The sequence below is a fragment of the Bufo gargarizans genome, chromosome 7 (assembly GCF_014858855.1).
Source record: "Bufo gargarizans isolate SCDJY-AF-19 chromosome 7, ASM1485885v1, whole genome shotgun sequence".
Lineage (NCBI taxonomy): Eukaryota > Metazoa > Chordata > Amphibia > Anura > Bufonidae > Bufo > Bufo gargarizans.
Genome location: NC_058086.1, coordinates 65,633,677 through 65,656,027, shown reverse-complemented (window position 1 = coordinate 65,656,027; position 22,351 = coordinate 65,633,677). Strand labels below are relative to the sequence as shown.

Genomic DNA, 22,351 nt, shown 5'->3' with positions numbered 1-22,351 from the left:
AGAAGCAAGACAAAAAAAGGAAAACCAAACTATGTACAAACCCTGTACCACACAGGCCAGAAAAGGCCTGTGCACAAGAGAACAGGTGGAAGCTGTGTCCCCCAATGAATGGAAGAAAAACTGATTTTACGGTAAGTACAAAAATCCAGTTTTCTCATCCGTATCATTGGGGGACACAGGCTTGACCATGGGAAGTTACAGAGCAGTCCCAAGGGTGGGCCTAACAAGAATAAATTAGCAGACCTGCAAAACAGAGAGGTCTGCCTCCTACAGACACTACGCTAAAACGAGATTTTGCAAAACTTACCAGCAAAATCTCTTTCTCGCTCTTTGTTGGGGGAGACAGGGACCATGGGTGTAGCTATGTCCTCTAGGAGGCGTTGACACTAGATAAAGCTGTTAGCTCCTCCCCTGGCAGCTATACCCCCTCCAGCCTGGAGAGAGAGCTTCAGTTTGTGAGAAGCAAGTAAACCTACGAAACAATGTGGAACAGCAACAATGCCAAGAACCAAACCAAGTTCTAACCAGCAACAGCCACAACTGTGGCCGAACAACAATACTGTGTGGGTGCTGTCCCCCCCAATGAAAAGCGAGAAAGAGATTTTACTGGCAAGTTTTACAAAATCTTGTTTTCTCGCCCATATTCATTGGGGGACACAGAGATCATGGGACGTCCGAGAGCAGTCCACAGGGAGGGAAAACCACAGACCCATGAAGCAAGCGCCCGTGCAGTCAACTAAGAACTGTCGCCTGCAAGACCACATGGCCCACGCAGCGACCATTGATGCATAAGTTTGCACCTGCCAACTTCTTGCAAACATGTGCAAGGAGGACCGGAGCCACCTTACATTACTGTGCAGCCAAAGCGCGATTCCTCCTAGCCCAAGAAGCGCCCACCACTTTGGGGGAGTGAGCCGTGACACCTAAGGGTGGAAACCCGCTCCGAGCGCGGTAAGCTGCAGCACTTCCAGACCAAATCCAATTTGCAATCGCCCTTTGGAGGCCACCAATCCCCAGCGAGGACCCTCCTGAGAGAAAAAGGGGATCCGTACGCCGAGAGGGACTGGAGACTGCTAATAATGAGTAGCGCACTGACAACGTCCATAATGTAACTCCCTTCCGTAGGGTGCGAAGGGAGGGAACGTGCTATGGAAGTCAGAGACCACCTTCGGGAGAAGAAGGAATGCTGAGAAAACCATATTCAGATCCCAAGGCTGTAAGGACGATACAGAGGAACCATATGTGCCGCTCCTTGAAAGAAGATTCCCACGGGCACCAGGGAACCTGGAAGGCTGCCCAAGACAGAAGCGCCAACACCTGACCCATCAAGGAAACAAGGACTAAACAAAGGTCCAACCCTTAAAGTAGAAAGGAGAGAGAAAACCCCAAAGTGAGGGGGACGTCTTGGCTTCAGAGAAGCCTCAGAAGGACCTCCAGGTCCCATAATAGATACTGGTGATGCAGACTTCCTGTCCTGAATCATAGTGCGGATGATATCTGCCGAAAAACCCTCTCCACGTTAGAACGGCGGTCTCAATAGCCACGCAGTCATTGAAAGGGTCATGTAAGACTGAACCCCTTGAAAGAAGGATGTCTCTGAGTGGCAGTGACCAGGGGACCTCTCCAGGAGAACGAGGTCGGCATACCACGCACGACGAGTCAGTTTCGGAGCGACTAGGATATGTCTGAATGTCCTCCATCCGGACCTTCCGTAGAACCCTGAGAAGGAGGGGAAGAAACTCCCGCCAAGGAGAATCAGGACCTCCATTGCGGATGCTTCCGGAACTCTGGCTCTGGAGAGAAGGCGGAAGCCTTTGTGCAGATACCATTAGCACACCCGGACCAATGGAAGAGTCCCTGTAGGAGGAAGAATGTGGAGGGCGTCACAACCCACCAGTTGGGACCAGATTGTGTCTGGAATGGAAAGGCACCAAACAAAATACCCCATGCAACGCAGATGAGGCAAGGTAGCAACGTAGGAACTCCCAAGGCATACGGGGTGACAATGAACCATGAGCCAGAGGGGGAAAGGCAGGAGAAGCAATAGGCTAGGTCTAAGCCCATACCCTGTAAGAGACCGACGCAATACAGAAGTAGCCAAAGATCAAGCGGCCGTGCTAAAAAAAAAAAAAAAAAAAAAAAAAAAAAAAAAACTCCAGAGAAGGAAGCCAGGCAAGGAGGGAAGTCACACTGCAATGCTAACCCCATATCCCAGCAGAGGAGGGAACACCCGTAGAAGCCACCGATCCGGTGCTAAAGAGTCCACCGCCTAGCGAAGGGTTGTGCAGTAAGAACCCAAGCATGTAGGGAAAATAATACCACTACCACAGTGGTAACCAGGGAGAGGCCCGATACTATCTGTAGAAACCACGTGCCACACTGCCCCAGTTACGTGGAGCTAATCCTAAAGATTCTACCTGGAAGGGTGCTGAACAGGCGCAACTGCCAAGCTAGCTCCAGGGTAGGACCCCTACCAGAGGGGGATGTCCCACTGCAGCGACCATGAACTCGAATATTAGCGACAAGCCGCACCTGTGGAGGAAAACAGGCTGTAGGAGCTAAATCAGAGTCTGCAGCATAACCACTTCCCCAGAGAAAGGGGAGTGGTGGATAGAGAATACGGAGTCAGTGAAAAGAGTCGACCTGCTGGAACGTACTCACTAGGTAAGTACAACAAAGTATGTATTACGCAGTGATGAGGACAATCTCAGGACCGACCGGAGCAACAGAGGCCCATGGAGGAACCCCCTGGAGTATGTTATAATCAGGCGCGAAACCAGCACCAAAAGAAGGATGCAACGATGAATAGCCACCGTATCCACTGGTGGCACCCATATAACACTAGGGTAAGAGTGTTGGGCGCCTGCGAGAACCAACAGTAGCCATGCCCTCTTGGAAATAAGCGAAGGCACCTATAGCCGTAGTGCCGCAAAAGATGTTTAGTGACTCCCCGCTAGTGTATCACTAGCGAAAGGGGGAAATGCGACAGAAGCACGGTGATGTGCAACACTCCGCCTATGGAAGGATAGCGGACAGTCGGAACCTTATTCAATGGTAGAGTAATTAGCTACCTAAGGAAGGTGTGAGCATACGGAAAATACTGGTCAGTGGTAGGGAGAATACCCCACTTAAGAAGGGGGGGGCGAATGCCCACAGCGAAAACTAGCGCATATGGCAAGTCCTGTACCCCTTGGAGTGCAATAGTGCACCTAAGGGGGTAATGCATACAGCACATAATGTAACCAGTGACAATGCTTACAGGAGTACTAAGATGTTAGTTAGGTACTGTATATGCGACTGCTGAGGGCAGGAAAGAGTCCCTGTAAGAGCAGTCTTACACCGGTAAATCTAACATTCTACATACCTTCAGAACTAGAGTGGAAATGTCACGTCTTTGTACTACCTGTAGTTAGAAATTAAAATAAGTGACACAGAAGCTATGAGTCAGGTATATTGGACACACAGAAGTCTACATATTTAATGCAATGCATGTAAACCTCTTTAAATAACGTCTATATGCTGTATTTTCCTGCGTATAAGACTACTTTTTAAACACATGAAAATCTTCTCAAAAGTCGGTTGTCGTCTTATATGCCGGTATACCGCGTGCTGAAACTTACTTCCTAGCCGGACTGGAGGCCAGCTGAGCCACCGTGCGCTGCATCCCGGCCAGCCGCTCCTGAAGCAGCCCCCTCTTTCTGCTCTCAGTGGTTTTCTCATGCCGGCAGTATCACATTGCGCACTACTGCTCAGATCGTCTTAAAGACAGGGAGGGCTGGGTAGGCAGGGAGAGCTGACCCACCCAATCCAAGCAGGCTTTGTATGCAGTGTGCACAGAAAATACCGGTACATTGCTTGCCGTGATTGGCTGGTTGTTGTATACTGGGTTGGATTGGCGATTCGGAGGGAAGGCAGGGGGAAGCAGGAGCATCTGCACTTCAGACAATTGTAATGTTGGAACGGTGGATCTCTAATGAAGTTCGGTGTGCATCTTATCTGTGGTGAAAAAACAGAGTCTATCTGGGGAGCAGATACATGTGGTGGTGAATACAGTACAGCACCAGTATCTGTACATACAGGACAGCACCAGTATCTGTACCGGTTCATACAGTACAGCACCAGTACATACAGTACAGCACCAGTACAGAATACAAATGGCTAACAGTCAAGACCCCATCATGGCTCTACCAGCAAGAAGAAAGAAATATGAAGCCAGTTTCAAACTTAAAGTTGTAAACTTTGCCATGGAACATAATAACTGAGCTGCTGCAAGACAATATGGAGTAACAGAAAAGATGGTTTGGGACTAGAAAGCAAATGAAAAAGCATTAAAGAGTATGCCAAGGGGTAAGTGTGCATTAAGAAGAGGCACCCCACATTGGCCAGAACTTGAAAAACATGTAGCAGACATGATGAATGAGATAACGAAATAAATTAAGTTTGTTTGCACTTCAGTGGGCCAAATCTAACCCAGGTCACAGCAACAGATTTAAGGCCACTGTATCCTGGTGTACTAGATTTTTGGAAAGGCATAATATGGTACTGAGGCAAAAGACGAAAACTGCACAACAATTACCTGCAGATCTTGATGCCAAAGTAAATAGCGTTGGAGGGGTAGTCTTATACGACGAGTATAGCCCAAACCCTTAATTTTAACTGGAAAAGTTGGGGGTCGTCTTATACACTCAGTCGTCTTATTCGCCATAAAATACGGTATATTAGTTTTATATAAACTGTAATAGGAGGACACACCCTTCAGGTCTATGTACAGCACAGCTAAAAAGGAGATCTCTGCCTGCAGGAACACACAATACGACACAAAACTACGTGAACCTCTCCACATACCTGCTGTCCGTTGAGGGAGAGTTGCTGGTTCTTCTTCATCTATAATGTGAAAGACGATAATGTGAGCTGGTTTTCCATACACAACACATGGTTCTTCTCAGAGCCGTGTAACATTATCGCATATTTAAAGGACTCACATACCATCAGAAAAGCCAATGACCTGTCTAGGCAAGACAGGCTGTGTCTCCGTATTTACTGCAGATAAATCGAGAAGTCAATATAAAAGACATATTTAGGAAACAGCAGTCATTATGAGAAAAGACACTTATTTCACGCCTGGAGGAGAGATAACGGGAGAGGTTCTTGTAACGTTTTCATGGACATTCTAGGCGTCCTTCAGTAGTTTGTATAGCGCTGTAGCAGGTCATTTCTTGAAGCCGTTTCTCTACTATCTTGAGCACAAAGTTAGTACAGTGATGGAGCAGACACGGGTTTGTCTCCTGGCTGATAAACGGCAGTGCCCAGGCCCTAAGCAGCGTCCACACCATTGCCCTGCCCCCCATCGAGCCTTGCGCACCTCCCAGAGAGTGGTCTCAGATACTTCTTGTCCCCTTTTCTCTTGCAAAAAGCCCTCCTTCCCTCTGAAAATCTTTTTTCACTACCATCTACGTGTGTGCCCCCCTACAGCTGGTGCACAGGGCTCCTGCAATTTGAACCCCCGGAAACACAGGAGCTAGGAGATATTACACACGCAGGTACGTGAATGCCCTCGTTACCTATCGGTTGATGGTGGCGACGGGTGGACTCTTCTCTGCGATCTGTCAAGTAGACATTATAAAAGGAGCAGGATTGACATGTGGTAAGAACAGCATACACATACAATCTTATAACCCTAAAGGTGCCCGTACACAGTAGTCAAAAGTTGAGCAAAATGGACGATTTCAAACAGAACGATTGTTCACTGGGTGAAATTTACCAGCAAACGAGCTTACAGCTGCCCACTGACATCGCCTGAAAAGAAACTGTCCATGTTGAAAGCTTGTAGGCCAGGGATCAGCAACCTCCAGCACTCCAGCTGTTGAGAAACTACAGCTCCCAGAATCCACTTTTCACTTCTATGGGAGTTGCAAAAACAGCCGAGTAAATGTGCATGCTGGGAGTTGTAGTTTCACAGCAGCTGGAGTGCCGAAGGTTGCTGATCTCTGTTGTAGACAGACAAAAGATCTTTCCAAGAACGTTTCCAGAAAGATCATTCGTCTTTTGCCAGGTGTTAGTGAACACGTACAGGGGCGGTCTGAGCAACATAGATTAAAAGGTGGATAGGTCATCAGTAGCGATGAGCGGAGCGAGCTTCGGATGCTACATCAGAAGTTGCTTCGTTCAAAACTTTGGAATAATACTAATAATGAGCCAAAGTAATTTATGAGCGAAGCCGGGCGAGACTTTGTTGAAAAGCTTCAGTAGTTGATTTTTAAAGGGACACTGACAGGCCCAAAAAGCATATTTAGGGGTATATATGACAGTATAGGTCTTATAAAGGGTATTAGAATCATCTAAGTATCCCCCCTGTCCATCTCATAAATACAGTAAAAATAAGTTTTATAACCTGCTTTCCTGGCGTTCAATCTGCCCAAGGGGCGGTGCTTCATATCAATTTGCGCCCAGCCAGCCTCGCCACAACTGCCGTTTGAAGCGCCGCCCAGCTCATCAATATTCACTGAGCTGGGCGGCTACTCTGAAGCGCTGTACTAGTGTCCCCGGCCATCTTCAGCGCATGGGCCCGGCACCCTCACTGGCCGGGATCGCATCGCGCGTCTGCTTTATGCGCATGTGCTGTGCCCGGCGCATGCGCATAAAGCAGACGCGCAATGCGATCCCGGCCAGTGAGGGTGCCGGGCGCATGCGCTGAAGATGGCCGGGGACACTAGTACAGCGCTTCAGAGTAGCCGCCCAGCTCAGTGAATATTGATGAGCTGGGTGGCGCTTCAAACGGCAGTTGTGGCGAGGCTGGCTGGGCGCAAATTGATATGAAGCACCGCCCCTTGGGCAGATTGAACGCCAGTAAAGCAGGTTATAAAACTTATTTTTACTGTATTTATGAGGTGGACAGGGGGGATACTTAGATGATTCTAATACCCTTTATAAGACCTATACTGTCATATATACCCCTAAATATGCTTTTTGGGCCTGTCAGTGTCCCTTTAAGGTGGAAAACCACTTTAAAACCGAACTCTGCTTTGGTTCCAAGTTTTGAACGAAGCGACTTCAGATGTAGCGTCCGCGAAGCTCACTCTGCTCATCACTACTAATGACCTATTCACCTTTTAATCTATGTTGCTCAGACCGCCCCGTACATGTTCACCTTACAAAAGGTGAACAATCTTTGTGGAAACGTCCTTTGAACATTTCCAGAAAAAAAAAAAAAATAATAAATAAACCGTATATGGGTTAAAATAACAAACAATGACTTGCTCGCATTTCCAGACCCCTGGTACTCCCCTCTGTGGTTCCATAGTCCATAGTGGTTCAATCACTGGCTGCAGTACTGGTCTGTGAAATTTTTATCTGCTGATGTCACATATTGGAATGGCGTGTCATCAATGCAGAGTTGTAAACAGGGTCCAGCGAGTTACTAATGCTTTTGTTGGCAATCTGCAGGGACCTCCAGCTCAACTGTGGTATGTGTGACAGCACCCAGTATCTTTATGTTAACCCACATACAAAATCAGAACTTAATAAACTGGACCAGATAGGTGCTGGGTAAAATATATATTACACATGAACATACCAGGATATCTCCATGTTTCTAACGTTTCTTTATATCGGGTTCTCTCAATGAATGGATCTGAAGAAGAAAAGGCAATTAAGTAACATGACACAGAATGCCCCAATGGGGGAGATGTATCAAAACTGGTGCAAGTGTACCTCTTGTTCTCAGATGGGCTTTGGCAAAGGAAAGCTGTGTGACCTAATAAGGGCCATTTATTCCCCTTTTCCTTTACATCAGTTTAAACCTCCACCATTATTGTGTGTTCCATCACATATTACGTTTGGAAATTGTTAAGGCTTTTTTTTTTTTGACAGACTGAGGGGCATTTACTAAAGTGTTTACGTCATACCCTTCACCCCTTTTCTAAAGTGGTGAGAAAAACGGCGGGGCTTCATGTAGCCTGCTGGATTTACATAACTTACGCCAGAACCTGGTGTAGGTTATACCTGAAGTCTTCGCTAGCCGCTAGCTAGCGTAGACTTCTGTTTCTGGCACATGGAGGGGCAGAGATACAACAAACTTATTGAGGGGCATCTGCCTTTTAATAAATTATGCTCACCTCACTCCTGGCGCACAAGGATCAAGACTGGCGTACGGGAACAGCAGTCTTTATAAATGTCCCTCAAGGTTTTTTGTTAAAAAAATTAATAAAATACCACTCTTTATGGTTGCTATTACTAATACTACACATTCAGTTTGTGACAAAGGTAACTCAAGCTAATGAGATGTTGAATAAGATCAGACATTTTCAATCAGGAAGGTAGAAGTCCCAAAAATATGTGTCTTACCTGTTTCACGTTATATAGACTGAAAGGGGCTGTCTCATTTCAGCAAATAACATTTATTATGTAGGGAAAGTTAAAACAAGGCACTTATTAATGTATTGTGATTGTCCATATTGCCTCCTTTGCTGGCTGGATTCATTTTTCCATTACAATATACACTGCTCGTTTCCATGGTTATGACCACCCTGGAATCCATCAGCGGTGGTCGTGCTCATATACTGTACAAAAAAAGCGCCATAGTGTGCAAGCGCGAGGAGTGTTTAATGAGATGGAAAAAAATAGATTTTTGTACTTACCATAAAATCAGTTTCTCTTCCATTCATTGGGGCACACAGGCTATGACTAGGGGTGGGCGATGTGGCCTAAAATCTATATTGCAATATAATTTTAAGCATGTGAGATTGATATTGCAATATATTCTATATTTCGGAGAGGGGGGTTAAACTTTTTTTTTTTTTTTTACTTTTTATTCAATAACTATTAGCCTCCTTAGGGGCTAGAACCCTTGTCCTATTCACCCTGATAGAGCTCTATTGGGGTGAATAGAACTTGACACTGTCCCTGCTGCCCTGTGCATAGTACACACAGAAGCAGGGAGTTGACTATGGCAGCCGGGGCCTCAGTAGTGTCCTGGCTGCCATGGTAACCGATCGGAGCCCCAGGCTTACACTGCTTGGGCTCCGATCAGAAGCTGCAACCCTGTGGCCACTGCCACCAATGATTTAATCGTGTGGAGGGGGGCCTGCAATTAATATAATACTTAGAAGAGGGGGAGTAGAAGGGAGGGACTGTGGCCACTGCGCCACCAATGAATATAGTTAATATGCCTGAATACAAAAGTAGCCTGCATGTGCCGGCCATATCCCATACCTGGCCTCTATTACTGCGCGCCGTGATCTGCCGCAATTAGCCCCTCAGTGGTTAATTGAGGCGGATCACGGCGCGCAGTAATAGAGGCCAGGTATGGGATATGGCCGGCACATGCAGGCTACGTTTGTATTCAGGCATATTAACTATATTCATTGGTGGTGCAGTGGCCACGGTCCTTCCCCTCCTCCTCCTAGTTTGTTCTCATTGGTGGTCAGCGGCAGCCGCACACAGTGTGGAGGGAGGGACTCCCTCCTTCACTGTACCAGCTCAGGAGAACATGGTGCGTGCCGAGAGTGGCGCATGCCATGTTCTACTGTGATTTGGCGATATAAACTAAATGTCTATCGTTGGCCAAATTTATATAGTTTATATCGCATATCATCTATATCGCCGACCCCTAGGCTTGACCATGGGTATAGCTGTTGCCACTAGGAGGCGGACACTAAGCACAAAGGTGTGAGCTCTTCCCTCGCGCTATACCCTTCCTACAGGGACTAAGCTAAATCAGTTAGTGCAAAAGCAGTAGGAGAAGCAAGACAAAAAAAGAAAAACCAAACTATGTACAAACCCTGTACCACACAGGCCAGAAAATGCCTGTGCACAAGAGAACGGGTGGAAGCTGTGTCCCCCAATGAACGGAAGAGAAACAGATTTTACGGTAAGTACAAAAATCCAGTTTTCTCATCCATATCATTGGGGGACACAGGCTTGACCATGGGAAGTTACAGAGTATTCCCAAGGGTGGGCCTAACAAGAATAAATTAGCAGACCTGCAAAGCAGGGAGGTCTGCCTCCTACAGACACTCTGCTAAAACGAGATTTTGTAAAACTTACCAGTAAAATCTCTCTCGCTCTTCATTGGGGGAGACAGGGACCACGGGTATAGCTATGTCCTCTAGGAGGCATTGACACTAGATAAAGGCAGCTATACCCCCTACAGCCTGGAGAGAGAGCTTCAGTTTGTGAGAAGCAAGTAAACCAACGAAACAATGTGGAACAGCAACAATGCCAAGAACCAAACCAAGTTCTAACCAGCAACAGCCACAACTGTGGCCGAACAATACTGGGTGGGTTCTGTCCCCCCCCCAATGAAGAGCGAGAAAGAGATTTTACTGGTAAGTTTTACAAAATCTCGTTTTCTCGCCCATATTCAATGGGGGACACAGAGACCATGGGACATCCAAGAGCAGTCCACAGGGAGGGAAAACCACAGACCCATGAAGCAAGCGCCCGTGCAGTCAACTAAGAACTGTTGCCTGCAAGACCACATGGCCCACGCAGCGACCATCGATGCATAAGTATGTACCTGGCAACTTCTTGCGAACATGTGCAAGGAGGACTGGAGCCACCTTACATTACTGTGCAGCCACAGCGCGATTCCTCCTAGCCCAAGAAGCGCCCACCGCTTTGGGGGAGTGAGCCGTGACACCTAAGGGTGGAACCCCGCTCCGAGCGCGGTAAGCTGCGGCACTTCCAGACAGAATCCAACGTGCAATCGCCCTTTGGAGGCCGCCAATCCCCAGCGAGGACCCTCCTGAGAGAAAAAGGGGATCCGTACGCCGAGAGGGACTGGCGACTGCTAATAATGAGTAGCGCACTGACAATGTCCATAATGTAACTCCCTTCCGTAGGGTGCGAAGGGAGGGAACGTGCTAAGTCAGAGACCACCTTCGGGAGAAGAAGGAATGCTGAGAAAACCATATTCAGATCCCAAGGCTGTAAGGACGATACAGAGGAACCATATGTGCCGCTCCTTGAAAGAAGATTCCCACGGGCACCAGGGAACCTGGAAGGATGCCCAAGACAGAAGCGCCAACACCTGACCCATCAAGGAAACAAGGACTGAACAAAGGTCGAACCCTTAAAGTAGAAAGGAGAGAGAAAACCCCAAAGTGAGGGGGACGTCTTGGCTTCAGAGAAGCCTCAGAAGGACCTTCAGGTCCCATAATAGATACTGGCGATGCAGACTTCCTGTCCTGAATCATAGTGCGGAAGATATCTTCCGAAAAACCCTCTCCACGTTAGAACGGCGGTCTCAATAGCCACGCAGTCATTGAAAAGGTCATGTAAGACTGAACCCCTTGAAAGAAGGACGTCTCTGAGTGGCAGTGACCAAGGGACCTCTCCAGGAGAACGAGGTCGGCGTACCACGCATGACGAGTCAGTTTCGGAGCGACTAGGATATGTCTGAATGTCCTCCATCCGGACCTTCCGTAGAACCCTGAGAAGGAGGGGAAGAAACTCCCGCCAAGGAGAATCAGGACCTCCATGGTGGATGCTTCCGGAACTCTGGCTCTGGAGAGAAGGCGGAAGCCTTTGTGCAGATACCGTTAGCACACCCGGACCAATGGAAGAGTCCCTGTAGGAGGAAGAATGTGGAGGGCGTCACAACCCACCAGTTTGGACCAGATAGTGTCTGGAATGGAAAGGAACCAAACGAATACCCCATGCAACGCAGGTGAGGGAAGGTAGCAACTTAGGAACTCCCAAGGCATACGGGGTGACAATGAACCATGAGCCAGAGGGGGAAAGGCAGGAAAAGAAATAGGCTAGGTCTAAGCCCATACCCTGTAAGAGACTGACGCTATACAGAAGTAGCCAAAGATCAAGCGGCCATGCCAACAAAAAAAAAAAAAAACTCTGCCCGAGAAGGAAGCCAGGCAAGGGAAGTCACACTGCAATGCTAGCCCCATATCCCAGCAGAGGAGGGAACACCCGTAGAAGCCACCGATCCGGTGCTAAAGAGTCCACCGCCTAGCGAAGGGATGTGCAGTAAGAACCCAAGCATGTAGGGAAAATAATACCACTACCACAGTGGTAGCCAGCGCTTGCCCCGGCAACGCAAAAACTGAGGGAGAGGCCCGATACTATCCGTAGAAACCACGTGCCACACTGCCCCAGTTACGTGGAGCTAACCCAAAAAATTCTACCTGGAAGGGCGCTGAACAGGCGCAACTGCCAAGCTAGCTCCAAGGTAGGACCCCTACCAGAGGGGGATGTCCCAATGCAGTGACCATGAACTCGAACATTAGCGACAAGCCGCACCTGTGGAGGAAAACAAGCTGTAGGAGCTAAATCAGAGTCGCCAGCATAACCACTTCCCCAGAGAATGGGGAGTGGTGGATAGAGAATACGGAGTCAGTGAAAAGAGTCGACCTGCTGGAACGTACTCACTAGGTAAGTACAACAGAGTATGTATTACGCAGTGATGAGGACAATATCAGGACCGACCGGAGCAACAGAGGCCCATGTAGGAACCCCCTGGAAGACAGAGGATGTTATAATCAGGCGTGAAACCAACACCAAAAGAAGGATGCAATGATAAATAGCCACCGTATCCACTGGTGGCACCCATATAACACTAGGGTAAGAGTGTCAGGCGCCTGCGAGAACCAACTGTAGCCACTCCCTCTTGGAAATAAGCAAAGGCACCTAGAGCCGTAGTGCCGCAGAAGATGTTTAGTGACTCCCCGCTAGTGGATCACTAGCGGAAGGGGGAAATGCGACAGAAGTACAGTGATGTGCAACACTCCGCCTATGGAAGGGTAGCGGACAGTCGGAACCGTATTCAATGGTAGAGTAATTAGCTACCTAAGGAAGGTGTGAGCATACGGAAAGTACTGGTCAGTGGTAGGGAGAATACCGCACCTAAGAAGGGGGGCGAATGCCCACAGTGAAAACAAGCGCATATGGCAAGTCCTGTACCCCTTGGAGTGCAATAGTGCACCTAAGGGGGTAATGCATACAGCACATAATGTAAACAGTGACAATGTCATCGCGCAACCGATGGATCTGCATATGGCAGGTCCCGAACCCCAAATCATTGTACTTAGTCTACCTATGGCAGGGGACAATGTATAAGGCAGTAGGCAGAAGTAGTGCAGTTACACCACCAAAGGAAGTGGGTAATGCATACGACAGTACTGCTGGCCACCTAGATGCAAACTCTGGAAGATTGCTTCGGACTCATGTCAGGGTCCGAATCAGAGATTCTCCCCTCTTTCTGGACGGACCCGCCCCAGTGAGGGAGGTTGTGTCTCAGCATGATTTAGGGAGGAAGAGTAGGGGAACGGAAATATTTGGGAAAATTTTCCTGCTGCGGTTTGTTTGCGCGTAGAGCTACCCTTCAGAATCTCGCCCCTGACAGTTGTGGACAGCGCAGGCGGAGACTTATCAACCAAACCACCCGAGGGTGGGACGGAAACTCCCAGAAGTCTTTCCACCGGATTGCGAAGGCGGTGCATTATCAACCAAAGAACCCTGGGGGTGGTTGGGAGATTCCAGCGGACCCCACTGGATTGCGCAGGCGGAGAATTATTAACCAACAACCAGGAGGGTGGATTGGGAATCCCAGAGGTCCTCCACTGTATGGCGCAGGTGGAGAATTTATTAACCAAACGGCCCCGTAGGACAGATTGGGATACTGCAGAGATCCTTCACTGAGTTGCGCAGGTGGAGAATGATCAACCAAACGGCCCCGTAGGACGGATAGGGATCCTGCAGAGAACCTTCACTGAGTTGCGCAGGTGGAGAATAATCAACCAAACGGCCCCGGAGGACGGATTGGGATACTGCAGTGGTCCCTCATTGGATAGTGCAGGTGGAGAATCATCAACCAAAACGGCCCCGGAGGACAGAATTGGGATCCTGCAGTGGTCCTTCAATGGATTGCGCAGGTAGAGAATCATCAACCAAACTACCCCGGAGGACGGATTGGGATTCTGCAGTTGTCCTTCACTGGATTTCGCAGGTGGAGAATCATCAACCAAACGGCCCCAGAGGATGGATTGGGATCCTGCAGTTGTCCTTCACTGGATTGTGCAGGTGGAGAATCGTCAACCAAACGGCCCAGGAGGATGGATTGGGATCCTGCAGTGGTCCGTCACTGGATTGCGCAGGTGGAGAATCATCAACCAAACGGCCCAGGTGGACGGATGGGATCCTGCAGTGGTCAGTCACTGGATTGCCCAGGTGGAAAATCATCAATCAAACGGCCCGGAGGCGGTATTGGGAACTATGCGAGTGGGGCTGAGGAGGGGGACCCATATGCAATGACATGTCTTTTTTTTTTTTTTATAAAACTAGGAAGCTGGCCTTAATGACAAGGGGCAGTAAGGGGTTAAATCCTCCACTCATGTACAGTGTACTTAGGGGAAGGGCCCCAGATAATCAGGTGCCAGCCTAAGAATGGTGGGTGGCCATGAAGGGTTAAGGCAGTGGCTCAGCAGGCGACTGGGGGAGGGGGAGAAGGACGGGAAGAATTTGCGCCAGAGTGCGCCGCCCCCCCGAGGGATGAAGGCTGCGGCCCAGCAAGCCGCAGCGCAGCTTTTCAGAGATTGCCTTCCCCCCACCTAATGCTGCACCGGCCGCGGCCGGACTGAATGGGGGTGTCGCCCCTGCCGGCCGGGCCGTTGATAGCGGGGGGTCGGGTAGAGAAGGCGCAGGCCGGAGCACCGGTGCGGTGCATGGCAGATCGCGCTGCAGTTAACCCCTTTCGGAGCGGCGCGACGGCGTCCGCTCCAAGGGGGTGTAAATGTGGGAGGTGTCGGGGAGCGGAGCTCCTCCGCATGTGTGAACGTCTGCCCTGCTGGCCGAAGCGGTGCCAGCCGAACGCAGGGTGGTTAACCCCCTCAGGAGCGACCCGCCTGGCATCCGCTCCCGAAGGGGTGGAGAAAGGTAAATGCCGCCTTGTCGGTGAGCGGGAGCTGTGCTCCGCTCCCTGCATGTAAATAAGGAATTAGCACTAGGGAGTTACATAGTCCACCTAATTTGCGCCAGTAAGCATACCGCACCTATTAACCCCCTATGTCCTCCACTCAATCAACCAAACGGCCTGTGCCGGAGGGGAATGCTTCAGGGGTGCTGGGCTATGCTAAAGCCCTGTCTGGTTGCAGACTATTGCCACCAAGAGGGAGGGGGGACCAACCCTGAGGGTTAAATACTCACCTAGTCCCGTGTACTCACCTCTCTTCTCTCTCCTGCCGCCATCTTCACTGCTCCTCTGGTCCAGCAGGGTCACCCCTTCAGCTACTGGCACTGTAGTGGCAGGACGCTAGAAAGGGGGGCTTGGATGGGTGACCCCTTGGCTGGCGGGATGCAGAGAAGCGAGGCTGCCCTGGTCCACCTTGTCTTCTGTGGGGTAGGCAGCAGTGCGGGTGACCGGCACTGGCACAACTCGACCCCGGGAGAACAGATCACTGTTTGCCCATCTGAAAAAGGAGGGAAAAAAATAAACTAAACTAAAAAATCTTCAGGAGATCCCTGCACAGCAGGGAGGTCTTGCCTCCTATTGACACTAGAAAAAACTGAAGCTCTCTCTCCAGGCTGGAGGGGGTATAGCTGCCAGGGGAGGAGCTAACAGCTTTATCTAGTGTCAACGCTATACCCACGGTCTCTGTGTCCCCCAATGAATATGGGCGAGAAAAATGATTTAGCTTAGTCCCTGTAGGAAGTGTATAGGGAGGAGCTCACACCTTTGTGCTTAGTGTCGCCTCCTAGTGGCAGCAGCTATACGCATGGTCAAGCCTGTGTCACCCAATGATACGATGAGAAATGAATCCAGACAGCAAAGGAAGCAATATGGACAATCACAGTATGTTAGTAATTTACTTGTATTAACTTCCTCTACATGATAAATGCTATTTTCTGAAGTGAGACAACCCCTTTTGTCACCCCAAAATGCAATGCAATTTGAAGAGGAACTGAACAGACTGCTATATATATATTTTTATTTTATTTTTTTCTTTGGGGGGGGGGGGGGGGGAGGGAGATTCAGTAAAACATATATTTTATACATTTATCTCTTCTTTTTACACCTCCTGTGAACAGCTATCGGTACAGGGAGGAGGTATTATCAGTGATTGATAGCACCGTGTGCATAACGGCAGGTTTACATGGCCTGATAGTCTGGCAGATTATCGGGGACGAACGTTCCTGTGAATGCTCATTCCTGACAATCCGCCCGTCTGAAGTGGCAGCCGATGAATGAGCAAAACGCCTGCTCATCGGGTGAAAATGTTGTTCCTGCAGACAAGTAAATTATCGTTTCTGGGCAGCAGTAATGCTGCTGTATGAGGACTACATGGTGCTTTCAGATTGCATTGCCTTTAGTGGCGACAGGTCCTCTTTAAAGGATTTGCTGATAATGTTTTCTGCCAGATATCGCAGGACACCTTGAGAGCTCTTATGGAATAAATGTTTCAATGGGTCAGAGTTGTTGTGGTGGCATGAGGTGGACCTGCACAATATTAGGTAAGTGGTTTTACTTTTCGGGTTGACTTTTGTATTCATCTCATGATAACCACCTATCCATGCCTGTAGTATATGATACCAACCTGTATAAGACACACGTAGACACGACACTACTGGCCGCCAGCGCAATCCACATTCTCAGCTTTTATAGGAGAGAATGAATCACGCAAAATGGCCCCTGCCCTCAGCAGTCGCATATACAGTACCTAACTAACATCTTAGTACTCCTGTAGACAACAGGACCACGACAACCATTGTGCAGTCAAGGATCGCTGATGCAGAGCAGCCATAGAAATTAGCAGGACTGCAGTGCGACTCACAAGCTGCTGTGACCCCAGAACAGGAAAAAGATCCCACTTTACTCAAGTCACGCAGCAACTGCATTGACTTTTGTGGCTGCGCTGCCACGCAGCGATCCTTGGTCATGATCCCTGTCAAGGCCAAGATCATCGTCTAGCTCCAGGCAACGACTAAATGTATACATCCCCTCAGTATACATGATTAGCTGCGTACATTGGGGCAGTAAGTCAGGCGCACATCCATCAGACACAGAAGGAGAATACATGAACCTTTTCTTGTACCTTTGGGTTTCTGTCGATCCGGGATTATTTCTTCTTCGTCATATGGAAGATGCAGCGTAATATAAGAAGACAGAAGGAAGAGGTTCTGCACAGAGCAGTCTTACACCGGTAAATCTGACATTCTACATACCTTCAGAACTAGAGCGGAAAGGCCGCGTCCTCGTACTACCTGTAGTTAGAAATTAGAATAAGTGACACAGAAGCTACGAGTCAGGTATATTGGACACACAGAAGTCTACGGACCTCTCCAGGGTTCTCTTTTGTAGTAATGTCTCTTTTCTTCAATATCTGCAGAAAGAAAATTGGCTGAGTAACTTAAGACACGATTAAAGGGGTTGCTCAGGACAAGGTAAACAGGGCTGCTTTCTTAAGAGACCAGCACCACGTCAGTCCACAGGTTGTATGTGGTACAGGTTCGCAGCTCCATTGATGTGAATAGGGTTAAGCAACAATACCACACACAACCTGTGAAAAGACGTGGTGCCGTTTCTGGAAGAAAGCCGCCATGTATTTCTAATCCTGTACAGGTCTGCAGAGGAAAGATGCCATCCCTCCTGACTTTTACCCCTCAAAAGGTATGCAAGCTAAGCTTGGTGTTCTGAACTGACACCTCTGGGGTCAGATCATCTCCCATAGATCAGGCATGTTGAATTCCAATGGGCCAATCCTTATGTACTGTCATAGGAGAGTCAGTGAGGCCCCCCTATACAAATTAGATGGTTGGCCGCTCCTGCAGCCTTTCATCTAATGTGTATGATCAGCATAAGTCGCTGCCCCAGTCCCTCCAGCAGATCTCCCAGCAATGAAAAAATTTGGCCCATTATTTTGCAGAGAAAATTGGGAAAATATTTGACACATTCTTATGATTTACTGTTAGCTTTAAATGATCCTAAAAGGAGCATAAAATACACACCCTCTGTGTCCTCCATGACTTGTCTAGCCTGAGATGGCTGCTTCTTTGCAAGTGAACAAGTGCAAAAAGATATCAGAACTTTGTGTAGGGACACACAGCACAGATAGATAGATCTAATATAATATCTCTCTCTCTATATCATGTAAATATCTATATACAGACACAAACATTAACTTGTCCATTTAAAGGGGTTATACAGGCCACATACTTTATATTGATGACCTATCGTCGTGGGATTGGTCAGGGTCAGACACCTGGCACCCCTGCCGATCAGCTGTTTGAAGATGAGGCAGAGATCCATGCGAACGCAGTTTCCTCTTCATTACACTGCCCATCGTCTCAGAAGTTTTGCCGGTACAGTGTAATGACAAGTACTCGCTCCGTTCACTTGAGCTCCTCCCATATATCGATTGTAGTCGACGATACAATCGGGCTTGAGGACAGTTGCCGCGGTACCTCGCACAGGGACGATGCCGTTACCATGAATTGTGGACAGTACAAGGACATCCCTCTTGTCTTTATATCTGACCAGCAGCAGGTTTCCACTGGTAAGGGCACGGGTCTCACCCCTGGGGACAGGTACCTGGAGAGGGTAGGTAGGGAGGCCTGGCTGATTTTTCCACACGGTCCCACATTTGACGTGGATCCGGCGGCGAGGGACCTGGCGGCGAGGCACTGGAACAAGGGGATACTATTATAAAAGTTATCCACGTACAGGAGGTAACCCTTATCTAGCAGTGGGTGCATAAGGTCCCACACAAGTTTCCCGCTAACACCCAGAGTGGGGGGACATTCTGGGGGTTGAATACGGGAATCTCGCCCCTCGTACACATGAAACTTGTAAGTGTACCCTGAGGTACACTCACAAAGTTTGTACAGCTTCACGCCATACCTTGCCCGCTTAGAGGGAACATACTGGTGGAAAATGAGTCTCCCCTTGAAAGCAATAAGAGATGCATCAACCGCGACCTCCCTTCCAGTTACATAGGCCTCCACAAATTTCGGTGATCGATTACCGGCCTGATTTTGTACAGGCAGTAATAGGCAGGATCACCTCGGGAGGGACATGCTGCATTATCTGCATAATGCAGGCATTTCCAGATGGCCTCAAACTGGGTACGTGTCATGGCCATACTGTAAAGTGGGGTCTGGTAGAGGACGTCCCCACTCCAGTACTGCCTGACACCGTTTTTTTTGGACTAGGCCCATGTGCAGCACGAGGCCCCAAAACGTCCTAATCTCGGCTGCACTGACCGAAGTCCAGGCACCGGGCCTAGCCAAAAAGAGCCCGGGTGTTGAGCAACAAACTGTTGGGCGTACAGGTTCGTTTGCTCCACCATCAGATTTACAAAGTGGTCACTGAAAAAAAGACTAAAGTAGTCGTATTCAGTGAAGCCCACCGTGGAAATCCGTATTCCTGGTTGACCTACAAACTCAGGAATCACGGGCTCAAAATTCTCTAGAGTACACCAGACAAGTTCACCGGCAGGGGGCTCCGGTCTACTTAACTGGTGGGCCGGAAAACTAGTACGAGCCCCAGAGCTGCTCGTACTAGCGTGGGCCACAGGGTCCCTGACATGGAGGTCCCCTTGATCCGCCTGGCGGCGTCTCCGCCGCCTTGAGGGCTCATCATCATCGCTAGATGATGAGGAGGACGCAGATGACAACAGGAAAGTGGGGTCATCCTCGTCCTCACTGGGGCTCTCGGAGGCAAGCAGGGCGTATGCCTCCTCGGCCGAGAACCTCCGGCGGGCCATAGGGGAGTGTGTGTAAATCTTTATTCAGTGTGTGTGGGGGCACGGGTGTTCACGAACTTTGCCCTACAGCTACAAAAAAAATAAAACAAGATTTTTGTATAACTTACCAGTGAAATCTATTTCTCGCTCTTCCTTGGGGGACACAGGAGACCTTGGGTATAGCTCAGCTCGTTAGGAGGCGTGACACTAAGTGAAAACTGTTAAGCCCCTCCTCCACAGCTATACCCTCAGCCTGGAGAGAGAGAGACTGACAGTTGCGTGTCCAAGTAGTGAGAAAAGGCAAAGCCCAACAAGTGGAACTAACAAGCCAACTACCCAACGGGGTAAACCAAACCTGGAAACCGTGAAGAATAAAACAATGAACAAAACAATGAATGGGTCCCCCAAGGAAGAGTGAGAAAGAGATTTTACTGGTAAGTTATACAAAAATCTTGTTTCCTTGGGGGGACACAAGAGACCTTCGGGGGGCGTGGCCTGACCGAGCTAGATGGCGGCTGCTTGTTAGCAGAGCTCTCGCCACCAGCACCCGTCTAAGCCTCATTCTTAGCGCTATTCTGACCTTGGTATGAAGATTCAATCGAAGGAGTGCATGCAGTCTGCATCGGGACGCAGAGAGGACCCGAATTCCAGCCTAGAGATGGATAAATTCCTGAGCAAATCGGTAGCACAGCCGCCGGCGCGGCCCTCCAAAATGGCGCCGAAACCTCCCGGCTCAGCTACAGGAGATCATGCTCCCACCCAGATTCCAGGAGATGGCGAGTCATCGCACAGCGGCGAAAGGTCTGGTCTCACCAGGGAGATTCTTGAAGAGGCTCTACAGCGAGCCCTAGCTCCTTTAGCCGCGGACCTAGTGGCGATCAAAGCGGACGTACACCACATAGGTGACCGCGTTGAGGCGCTTGAGCAGTCGCAGGACGCCATACTCACCTTTAATGCGTCTGTAAAGGATTCCTTGCTCTCGCATGCCAGGGCGATGAACACGCTCCTGCTTCAAATGGAAGACCAAGAGAACAGGAATAGAAGAAGGAACATCAGGCTCAGGGGGCTTCCAGAGGCGGAGGATAAGGAAGACCTTTTTCAGGTCATGGACTCCCTCTTCCGTACGCTACTAGGCCCAGAGCAAGCGTCACAAATTACTGTGGAGAGAGTGCATAGAGCATTGAAACCGAAGCCAGCGTCCCGAGATAACCCAAGAGATATAATCTGCGGTATTTTAAGCTTCAGAGACACCGAACTAATACTCCAAGTGGCTAGGAAGCAAGGAGAAGTGAAGCTTCAAGGAGTTCAAGTTCAAGTCTACCAAGATCTAGCCACATCCACGCTGCAAAAACGGCGCTTACTGAAGCCCCTCACGGATCTCCTGCGGTCGTCCAAGTCCCCATACAGATGGCTCTTTCCATTTGGGATCTCAATTACGGTAGGGAACCGCCGTTACACCGTTCGATCGCCTGAGGACTTACCACCTGTGTGGGAAGCACTCCAACAGCCTCCGGTCGAGATTCCCTCCTGGTTACCCGTCTTGCCCGCGGAGGACCTACCACCGCTCCCCCAGGCGTCTAGATGGATGAAGCCAAAGCCCCAGAGATCCGGGAAGAATAAAAGAGCGTGGCCGCAAGGAGGACCGGACTAAGGGTTCACTGTTAACGCACCTTTTTTTTCTCTCCCTTAGCAGTGTAGCATTATTGACACAGCCGTACTGCGTCCCTGTTAGCTGTTAACTACCCTTCCTGGGTTTATTATGCCTCTCAAATTGTCCGTGATAGCCAGTAGCTCTGACATTCTTTAGTTTTACTAGCATCTTGTGTTGGGCGAGGGCACATACCCAACTGAGTGGCTATGGTGCCTATTGCTACGCTCTGCCAATCTGCTGAGTATTATGCCTTTCCTTCTTCAACAAAATGTTGGTCAGGATGGCTTTATTATAGCATTATTATAGCTTTATAGCTTTATCATAGCTGTATTATATATACTACTGCGCATGAGGTTTAGAAGTGGGGTTCTGGGCTGGTTGGGATACACATGGTTTTTACATGTGTAATTTTTCACCCCCCCCCCCATCCCCATCCAGGCGGACTAGTAAGACAAATGACCTAAATATGCAAAATGTTACTTCTATGAGATGGCTCCGTTAACTTTATGTTTTTCCACCTTCAACGTACATGGTTGTAACAGCCCTAAAAAACGTAGTAGAGTGTTTCAGGTTCTCAGGAGAATTGGTGCGGATATAATACTCCTCCAGGAGACCCATTTCTCTCACTCGCATGTTCCTAACCTAGAACATAGTCCTTTTAATGTGTGGTACCACGCTACCTCCAGTAGTTCTGCGGCCAGAGGAGTCAGTATAGGCTTTAGGCGGGGCACCCCTTTTGCTTTTCAGTCCGCAGTGAAGGATCCGGAGGGGAGATACTTATTATTGAAGGGAGAGTTGGGACAAGTCACTGTCACAATATGTAATCTCTATGCACCAAATGTGAAGACGGTTGGATGGATGACAGAAGTGCTGGACAAAATTGGTCCATTTGCTGCAGGTCTATTGATAATTGGAGGCGATCTTAATCTAACCCTGAACCCTTTACTTGACTCCTCTGCCCAGAAATCTGCCGTTTCATTCCGTGCTCTCAAAACAGTTCAGTCACGTC

General features: G+C 49.0%; 1 protein-coding gene across 1 annotated transcript in view; it reads right to left on the bottom strand.

The window, feature by feature from the left end:
* Positions 1-22,351, bottom strand: part of LOC122943770 (torsin-1A-interacting protein 1-like) — a 179,981-nt gene that overhangs the window by 55,511 nt on the left and 102,119 nt on the right. Inside the window, exons 15-20 of the mRNA XM_044301790.1 lie at positions 17,286-17,330; positions 17,173-17,211; positions 7,574-7,630; positions 5,562-5,603; positions 4,987-5,040; positions 4,846-4,884 (exon numbers count right to left, since the gene is read on the bottom strand). Coding sequence (XP_044157725.1) covers positions 4,846-4,884; positions 4,987-5,040; positions 5,562-5,603; positions 7,574-7,630; positions 17,173-17,211; positions 17,286-17,330 — 276 coding nt within the window. The remainder of the gene's footprint in view (positions 1-4,845; positions 4,885-4,986; positions 5,041-5,561; positions 5,604-7,573; positions 7,631-17,172; positions 17,212-17,285; positions 17,331-22,351) is intronic.